We start from the raw sequence: 10,548 nt of genomic DNA, 5'->3' as shown, positions 1-10,548 counted from the left end.
ACTTGACGTAATACAATATTCTTATATTGTTAAAGCGTTACTAGCCGATTTTTAAATACTTCGTGAATATAAATATATATTTTTTTAAATTTATTGAAGTAGTTATAATATATTTTAAGGAATAATTGGAATTTTTGAATCGTTGATTTGTTTAGCGGGTTTCGATTTTATATGATTTTTATTATATTTATTTTTTATTGTTATATTATTAACAAATTAAAGGAGATATCGTAAAGTCGTTAAAGCCAGGTCTCATCGATATAACTGTAAAAAATCGTGACGAGAATGAATGGTATTGGAAATGATTTATTATTGCTCTACTTCTTAGTGGTAATATAATTTCAACTTTACTATAAGTTGTATAGCTTAAACTTGAAACTGGGTTATATTTATGACGATTAACAAACTAACAAAACCCCATTGCGTATAAGTAGGTTAGATCAGATGTAGTTGCTTACACGTTCACTATACAAAACATCCTGTATAAATGTTTTTTTTATTAATTTTTATCACTTCTAAGTGCTATATGAATATAAATGATCATATTGCCCAAAGTTCCATATTGCACAAACAGAATGTGATCTACAGTAGACTGAAGGTCGATCGTAATAACTAATATCCAGGTACAATAATTATGGTTTTATGTAATCCATATTGCACCGGTAACACCGTATAAATTATGTCATAGGAACAGATATAAAACTACTGTAATTCATACAAATGCAATATGGATATGGGCAATGATATTGTCTTGATGCAAAATGGTTTTTACTGATACAGAAAATATTTTAATTTTCTATTTATATGTATAAATAATGTATTTCGTCTTTATTTAATTATAAATTCAAATTTAAATACAGGGTGTTTTGTAAGTGTCCTAAATTTAATAATATATACAATGTTTATGTTATATGTATTTGGTATTATAACGTACCAAACAAAATCTTGTCCAAAGAGATGATTGACGGAGGGAAGAGTGTATTATCGCGGAGTATTTGTGGAAATTTTGATAAAAAAAAGAAACTAAATGATTATATGTATTTATTTTTGGTACCCCGTTAAGCCATACAATATGCATTTTTATTTATATCAGTGGAAATTAAGACTTGATTCGTATGATTTTGAGGTTTAAAAAACCCTCGTTGATAAAGTTTAAGGCCAAATTATAACATTTACCCCAAGGTAGCACAAATTTTTAAATAAAGGTGCGTGCATACTGTGTCATCTAAACATTACTACGAAAATATATCAACCCCTTGTAAATACTCCATTTTTCTCGAAAGAATAATCGTATTATTATTGTTAAGTGAAATCGGACGAAGAGGGTCATCACCGATCATTTTCCCCTTTTGTATAGTTCGCACCAACCTGCTAGTCCGCTCTGAAGTGGTTGCGAGCAGGTGTAGTCATACAATTTGCTATGACGACGCGATTCATTTCTATATTCAGAGCGGACTAGCGCGGACATTTTTCGCGTACTATACCCAATCACTGCTATTATTTGAAACATTCAAATTTAGAGTAAAACGGTTGCTATAAAATGCTTTTTACAATAACCACGCGGGGACGTTAAGCCGTCCAGTATTTTTAAAAATCAGTTGTAAAAATCGCCGTATTAAAGACTGTAAAATCTAAATTTGAATGTTTCTTTCAAGTTACAGTAGACCCGCGTAATCTGACAATTGTTTTTGACAATTTAAAAATTACTTTGTAATCTAACAAATAAAAGGAAATCGATATATCATACATAACAAAGAATACATGCAGATTACTGCATGAAGAAATAATTATTATTTAAATCATAAAGTAGCGAATGTTTGACTTTCCGGATAACAGGATACACCGAATTAGGATGACTTTCCACCAAAGATGTGCAAGGTAACTAAGTCATGGTTATAATATGTAAAAACCACCAATTGATTGATTTTAATTCAACGAAATTTCATTGATTGAAAATCAAGCAATGCTATTGGTGGATTTGTCACTTCTATAACATTTATAACTTAGTAACCTCGCATATTTCTGGTTAAAAGATGCCCTAGAGATCAAATTATCGCGGGTCTACTATTTAACAAACTACTAAAGTCAGTGTGATGACCGCAATAATATATGTGTACGTAGAAAAAAAAAACCACGCGCCAGTGTGCACGGCTCCTCACCGAAATTTTTGATGTATTTACTATTTGTTTAGATTTTTATTTTGTGTACAATACAAGACGAAGTATTATGTCTTGAACGTGTACGACTGTACGAGTCGTCACCACTGTGCAACATTCGATGGAACTTTTGCGCGAACACCATCCTTAGTTTGATGAGAATTCGCTACAAATACGATGTGTTGCATAGTGCTGAGCGACTAACATATATTTTGTATGTAGGCTAAGTTGTGTAATTAGATTTTGTATAAGAATAACGAAATATACAATACTATGTTGATATTGTGTGTGCGAGGTATTCTGTTGCGGTGTTGTGGTGTTCGGTCTCATTTTAATGCTATTTTCTCATGACTCCGCCTGTTTTTATTATGAAATGACAGTTCTTATTATGCAATCTGTAAAAGCAATATATTATATTTTTTCCAAGATATGTACAATTTTTAGGGATTTAATTTTTAATTTTTTATGTCATCTACGTATTTCACGTTTGCCATATTTCTCGAAGATCAGATGATTCGTTAATTCTTAAAATTAAAATAAACAAGCATACTAATATTTGTATTTTCAATATTAGTAAGGACTCGTGACTACTTATACTTTTGTAGGCAATTACTGTTAGTTATTAAACGTACATTACATAACACTGAAAACTAAGCCAAAACTATGAAATTGTTATATTTTGACCGACTTCCCAAACGAAAAATCTTATTTAATCGTCATGTACATATTATTTTGTTATTTAATGTTGTAACGTCTTTTGTTATTCTCTAAAAATGTTTAATTTCAAACATATTAAATATCTCATAAGGAAATTGTGTAATTAAAATAATTTTTAAAATTAATAAATGACGACCGAACATCATAATTATCTTTGTTTAAAACTAACCACGACGAAACATTACATTATATTACTATATCATTCACTCTGTATATTGAATCCATCCTGAAATCCATTTGCGTATATAGTATAAGCATATATTATATAGAATAGATAAGATAATTAACAATAAAATCCGAAATAAATATTTAAATGTTACATACTAGATACGCACACTACGTTTCTCTATAATAGTTAAATCTAGCGACACTGGGACATATTTCTAAGAAAAAAGCATAAATATTCAAGTATGTCTACACTATATGTCCAACCACTTCTATAATGATAACATTTATATTAAAAAAAATGTGTCAGTACAAACTAATTCATATAGCGAATAATTAAAAAGATAATTTATTGTTAGCCATAAAACATAGGAAATCTGGTTTGAAGAACAATTCGCACTTAGCCAATACGTTTAGAACAGTGAGTTTGGAATGACCTGACGACGACAAACGATTATGAGCCGCAGTGTCTTAATATTAGATGAACGGCATATTATTTTACTACTTCTATCACAAACTACTACTTTACTTGGGAAATCGTTTTAAAAATATGCATTTTCAGAAATATGTCCCCGTTATACCAGTAGATAGCTTAAAGTTTGAAGAATATAATCTATTACCTACAAATTACCTAAAACGCAAATGGACTGCCATATGTCGTGGTTGGTTTGCTAATCATGTTTGTCTCGTAATATGAGAGCTGTATTTTTGGGCTTGCATGTGGTTTTTCCAATTTTTTACGAGGCTCGGGATCAAATTGAAAAACTTTTGAAAGTATTAATGACTGCCGTATGATAATTCACTTTAGTATTGTTACGTTTTTGAGTTCCTTATTTTTGTCAGTATTGGCGTAAATTTAAAATAATAATAATATTTTATAGATGTGGCATGTGCATAAGATTTGCAAATTTATTTAAAAAACTCTTAATAGACAACAGGAATTCACAATTTTAATTACTAGTTAACTACAATTTTAATTATTATTTACTAGAATCTAAGCTTTGTGAAGAGATAAATAAAGATACATTATTATTATATAATTGGTGCATCTGAAAATGTCGGACAATGAAATTTTCACAGAAGCCCACTGAAATTTACACTGTAAATTAGTACAGTTAATTTTTTTGAAAATCATCTCCCAAGGAAGTTGAACGGAGACTGAAAAATTCTCTCTGAAAAAATAAATCATTTGAGGTTTAAAATAAGTCACGCCATTAAATATATAAAGTGCGCAATACAAGGGTCACGGAGTAACCCAACAAATGATCTCTTAAAAGTGTTCAATGTTAATAGGGAATATGCACATTTTTATTTTATTATTTTAAACCACTTGTTACATCGTTTTAACATAGTAAAAAATATAAACAATTTTATTAGTGTTTGAAATATTTTTTTAAAAATTATTTAAAGTATCAATAAAATTTGACACATTTGAACGCCGCCATTTTACGCGCTCTTTGAATGACGTCACGTAGCGTGATTTGTGTTGATAATGATGATAACTGTATGAACATAAAGGTATTATTAAACGTTTTCAGGTTTCATCGCTATTTACATCATGGGAAAGGCTAAATAACCACTTTATAAATATTTCCTAGAGTTATTGTGCAAAACCACTACTATAAATACATTATATAGTGTTTAATCCTTTGCAAAAGATGCGAAAATACGGAAAATGTGGTGCAAGATTATAGGAAACAGATAAAGTATCTTCAAAATCGCATTAACATTTGCATTTACTGTAACAAACAATAATTTTAGGTAAATAATTTTAAAATATTGCATTGATCATCTACTTCGTTAGGTACTTATCGACTTCTACATCAAAGGCTATCATTTGAAACACACAAAATACATTATAATCATTATAAGGTGAAGATAGGTGATAGGCAGTAGCCACTTACCATCAGGTGGACTGTATGCTCGTCTGCTACTCCTATATTATAAATATTAACAAAATAAGTTATGATCAATTAAATATTTCTGAATTAAATAATACCAGTTTATTCATTTTCTTATTCATAAAACCAGTTTATTCATTTTGCATATTTTAGGTAGATAGTCCGATTGTGCTTTGACAAAACTACTTTCAATCATTGTTCTTGATTATTTCTAATAATACTATGTAGAAAAATCGCACTAAATCGTAATAAATAACACTGTAGGAATATAGACAAAAACAATTTTTCTCTCAAACAGTTTGAATATTGACGCCGATAAACATCGTAACACGCTATGTGACGTCATTTTTCGATTCGACCAATGGGAATGCGTTTTGCAAATTTGAATTTCGCGCGCATAATTTACGATTTTTGATTAAAGTTTTAAACAATTTAATACGAAATAAAGAAGAAATAATGGTTTAGATGTAATTTCAGGACCGTAATGTACCAAGGAAAAAAATAACAAGCAAATCTAAATCACATGCATATTCCCTATTGTAATGATTCTCAACGCATGCAAGCCCCGAGCGCGCGACTGATGTGTTTCTAGCTTCTATCTATATAAAATGTAAGCTGTAGGAATGTTACGACTTTTTTATATAAAGAATATAGTTTCTAAGATAGCATAGGTGAACAATCTGGGATATGTCGGCTATAAAGGGAATTTTTGATATGTAATCACTCGAATAACGTACGATCTGTCTACGGTTATCTATATCTATCTTTTAACGGTTATATCTTAAAAAGATCCTTTGCAGTCGTTTGACAGACTCCATTCCGGAGCGCGAAATTGTTTTTGATAAATGATCAGGCCGCTTGAATGTATCTGATGTCGTTTCGTTATGTAAATTGTGATCGGCATATATGTACTAATAGTACAGGGACTAATAGGTCGACGAACAAGATTTTCTTACATTGTAAAAAGAATTACAAATGACGTCTAAATCCCAGTGTTTTGTAAGTAAAATATAAAAGTTAAATATGAAAATCTTTTGAATTATTTAAAACTACGAAAGTATTCTTAAACTACGTAAACAATTTATGTAACGGAACGATTTATGGTATGACCCTAATAACGACGTAAAAAGGTTTCAAAAATATTATAAAACACTCTTATACATTAATTACATGAATTGTTATTTTTTTTTCAGTTTGTTTTACAATTACACTGCCAATAACCTATGTTGTATAAATGTAGCAGTAGTGATAGACCATGCTCTATCACGCTGCTCCAGTGCAAATATAAAATTTAATAATGTACAAGCTCCGATATTAAAACGGAATCCGGACAATATTGCATCGGATATCAATAGGAAACGTTTCGTACGTCGTTATTTCGGTCGTAACTTAATAGAATGCTGACACGTACGCTTTTGTATTAAAAGTTTTTCTAGTCTTCGAACGCGTTTACAACAATTCTTACATTTCAATAACTGAATGATTCTTTATTAGTTTTATTGTGTTTGTCGTGTCTATTTTTGAGCAATGCTGGTATGAAAAGGGAGCTATATTATTTTGACTGGAAAAGGTTTTATTTTAATGACCAAATATTTTTAGTACGTAATGTAAATTGTGTCACCCCAACCGATCGTCAAAAACACATAAATCTGCCATAAAATCAATTTCGAGAGACGTTTATCGATTTATTTATTTATTTTTCTTATTCTTAAACACATAAGCCAGCATTGTTCAAGAGTAAACCGTTGTCTAGATATTCATGTTTAGTCGTCAAGTGAATTAGTTCATGCTTTGTGTTCATCGACTTGGTAACGAATGGACATCGAGTTTTATTAAATTCGAGAAAAATCTCTAAAGAAAACATATTTCAAAATGTATGTATGTGAGCCAGTGTTGTGTTCGACGGGGAGGTACCACCGCTAAACCATTTCGATTGTAAAGCACTTCTTGCTTTTTTGTGGAAAGGTATTGAAATTCATACCAGCTGACATACTATCAAGTATCTTATAAAATGTGTTTTTATCTATTGAAGAAAAAATGTGGTTGCTTAGCAAATCAACCGAAGTTTGGCAACTTAATTATATGTATCTAAAATATAAATTACATTTGTAGTTAATTTTTTTTCATACGCAACGACATTTCGGGCTACTTAAAGGAGATATTGTAGTAATTTTTCCCTCGAGTAGGACTTATAGTACTGACGTTTTTGGATATACCCGATGTCCATTCGTTAGTGGGTCAATGTTTATGTTCAAACGAATCTTGCGTAGTGTCTTGATTTGTAGTGTTCACGCGAGTTTTATTAGTCTTTTACACTTTAATAATAATTAGCGAGGGGTTCTGGAAAAATGAAAATGATTATACAAAATGACAGTTATTTTTAAATTACGGACATACGAGTAAATTACAATTTTTGTGTAGATTTCGATAAAAAAGTACCTTTTATAATTTTTAAGTTTTATGAGACTTGAGTTTCCAAAAATCCTTCGCTATTTAACCTAACCATTGTATTACGCCTACTTTTTGTAAGACCTTTACATTTTTACTTTTAACTACTTTAAGAAAAACAATTTTCCAATTTGTGTAACCAAAATTCTAAAAAAGCGCAAGATTGCTTATTTGTAAATATATCGTAAGTAGTACGCGCAAACTCGACGTCTACAGTATGTTTATTTATGTACCTAAGCATTGGCAGAATGGAGAATATTATGTTCATTATGTTTTATTTTTGTAAATAGATAATGCAGGTCATGTAATACAATATTTTTGAAAATATACCACTATTTAGAAATGATGGCTTTTATTTACTTAGGTTAATGTTAACCCTTCATGTTATTTTTTTATTTAATAAGTGTAATGTGAGCGAAGTGCAGTTTGATAGGCTTAGGTTCGACTGACTTTGAAATGAAATACAAAAAAATATATAATACTGCTCAGCATTGCTTACTAAAGATACCATTGAAAGGGGTTTAACTGAGTTGTCGTAGTGAAAAAATAGGGGTTAGTTAAGAATCTAATCCTTGTGTAAATTTTTTTTTGTCTGTCTGTCTGTCTGTTTGTCTATGAGATTCTGAACAACTGAATTGATCTTAAGTATCACGTAAAGATATATATGCCTAATGGCACAAGTAAGAAATGTATAAAAGGAAATCGCATACAGCGTACCTATAATACGTATATTTTTACAAATCCTACACCACCACCGCAAATCGGTCGTGATATTGTTGCCAGCCGCAAGTGACTTCTAGTGTTTAATATCAAATGGTCGTTTGGAAATAATACACCGTTTCTACCGAACGGACCTACCACAATGCCAGATTTATTACTTAGAACGGTAGTATACCACGGAAGATAGTATTACAGGTTTTTATGAGATAGAATGGACCCTATGCGCCACATAGGTACATGTTTTTTGGTAACAAATTTTTCAAAGGTTCTGATATGTACAGTTAGGCTAACAACACATCAACCTATAGGCATATAAATAACCACTTAATTATATTTACTCAACTCAGCTTTATTAGTTTTTTTTTAACATGTTGGTAAATGGCTACTACCGCCCATAGACATCTGTAATCAACCCCCGATAGGATTAGATATTCCTACCTGAGGTCGGCCACAGATGTGCCGTTACTCCTGAGGACTAAGCCGCCACGCCGCCTTCTGCGTATATGTTATGTTGAAGAAGGAGGCTGCGGAGAGGGAGAGAGATAGGTTGTCTAATCTCCCTATTCGCAGTTGAAGAGCTGGGTGTAGGAGGAGAATCTACCACATCCTCCAGCATCCTCCATAACGAAGGCTTTGGCGGAGAATACGAGGGTGTCCTCCGTAGGTCAACTAAGGCCTCGAGATGGCGCATGCGGTGTTTCGTGTGCCTCAGTCATGAGAGAAAGAGATGGAGAATCTCCAGCTCTATCTCACAAAAGAAAGGCCCTAAAGGGAATTCGCCGTCGGGACTACGGAAGAATGCGAGAGCGTATCTGTAGTTCCAACATAAGGTGTCTCAAGGACCCTGAGAGTTTAGCCTTTAGGAGTCCGGTTTAACCACTCCCGTCCCTGTGAGGAGTGATTATGATTTTACCAAATATAAAAAAAGACCGGCTCACAACTATTTCTAGTTGTAATTTCTAGACGAGATTTGGGTAGTGACTCAAACACTACTGATTCTGTTGGAAGACAAATAATGATGATCAAAAATGTACTTAAAAACTAAATCAAAAACTGAATATAAGTATGAACTCGAAAATTAACTTAATTCACTAAGCTTGACTTGTATATAAGTTGTAGCATAGCGAATAAGGGGCAAAGTTATAAATTTTTAAACATATACCTAGTCTATGTATGTACTTAGGTATAGGGCATCTCGAATGCACTGGAACATTCGACACCGACCGCGGACCGCGAACGATCGATACAGCTGTCTGGCCTGAACCCACACATGCGCATCTACACCACGGCCCTACTCACCACTAGATGTCGTCCGCCGCTGGTATATAAAGCCTGCCGGCCGGCGTTTTGACATGTCACTTGGAACTGGAAATCATAACGATAACTAGTTTCTTACCAACAGTAAACATTCGAAAGAAATGTCCTTATTACCATTCATCCTGAGTTACGAAAATCATCCCCATCGCCTTCTCGACCAAGACTTCGGCCTGCCCATGACAACCAACGACCTGCTCGCTTCCACCATGAACCCATTAATGTCGCGGGACTATTACCGGCCGTGGAGGGTGATCACCGAGCAGGCTCACCAGCAAGTCGGCTCTACCATTAAGCGGGACAAGAACACGTTCCAGATCAACCTGGACGTTCAGCACTTCACTCCAGAGGAAATCACCGTGAAGACCGTCGACGGCTACGTCATGATCGAAGGGAAGCACGAGGAGAAGAAGGACGAGCACGGATTAATCTCGCGGCAGTTCACCCGCCGCTACATGCTGCCCGAAGGCTGCAATCCCGACCTGGTAGAGTCTAAGCTGTCATCCGACGGGGTGCTGAGCATCATCGCCCCGACGGCTGCTTCGGAGCCCAACAACGCGCGCACGGTGCCCATCGCGCAGACCGGGCCGGTGCGCAAGGAGATTAAGGACCAGACCTCCCAAGCGCCCCCCGCTACCACCACCACCACCACCACCACCAACGCCAACACCAACGGTGCTGAAAAGTAAAGTGTCGACGCTCTCTGTTCTGTGTATTCTGTATATTATTTAATTTGTTCCTATCTATTAATTTATTAATTGGAAGCGGTGGCCGCCGACAGAATTTATTTGTAAACATATAATAAAATTCTCCTGTCTGTCTAGTTTTTTTGTTTTTTCTTTCCTAATGACGATTTAAAATGTTTAAAAATTACGCACTGATATAACATAATTGTTTTACTTCATTCTCTCTCTCTCTCTCACACACACACACACATAATACAAAATTAATTAGTCAGAAACTATAAAACCTTGATACCTGCTTATCAATCGCTTATTAGAAAAGATCACATACCTAATACAATTAATAACTGAACTAACACAATGACAAACAGGTTTAATTAGTTTCTAAATAATTAAGCTTCATCGTATAGTACCGAAACTAATCAATACACATAATTATATTAA

General features: G+C 33.2%; 1 protein-coding gene across 1 annotated transcript; it reads left to right on the top strand.

The window, feature by feature from the left end:
* The first annotated feature begins 9,447 nt into the window (after window positions 1-9,447).
* On the top strand, window positions 9,448-10,244 carry LOC140754871 (protein lethal(2)essential for life-like). The gene has a single exon (XM_073090031.1). The coding sequence runs from the start codon at window positions 9,526-9,528 to the stop codon at window positions 10,108-10,110; it is 585 nt and encodes a 194-aa protein (XP_072946132.1). The 5' UTR covers window positions 9,448-9,525; the 3' UTR covers window positions 10,111-10,244.
* The last annotated feature ends 304 nt before the right edge of the window (window positions 10,245-10,548 follow it).

This window comes from Epargyreus clarus, unplaced genomic scaffold (genome assembly GCF_041222505.1).
Source record: "Epargyreus clarus isolate Ecla_fem2 unplaced genomic scaffold, WU_Ecla_fem_2.2 ptg000031l, whole genome shotgun sequence".
Taxonomy (NCBI): domain Eukaryota; kingdom Metazoa; phylum Arthropoda; class Insecta; order Lepidoptera; family Hesperiidae; genus Epargyreus; species Epargyreus clarus.
Note: the sequence above shows the minus strand (reverse complement) of the source record. Positions and strands in the feature narration are given on the sequence as shown.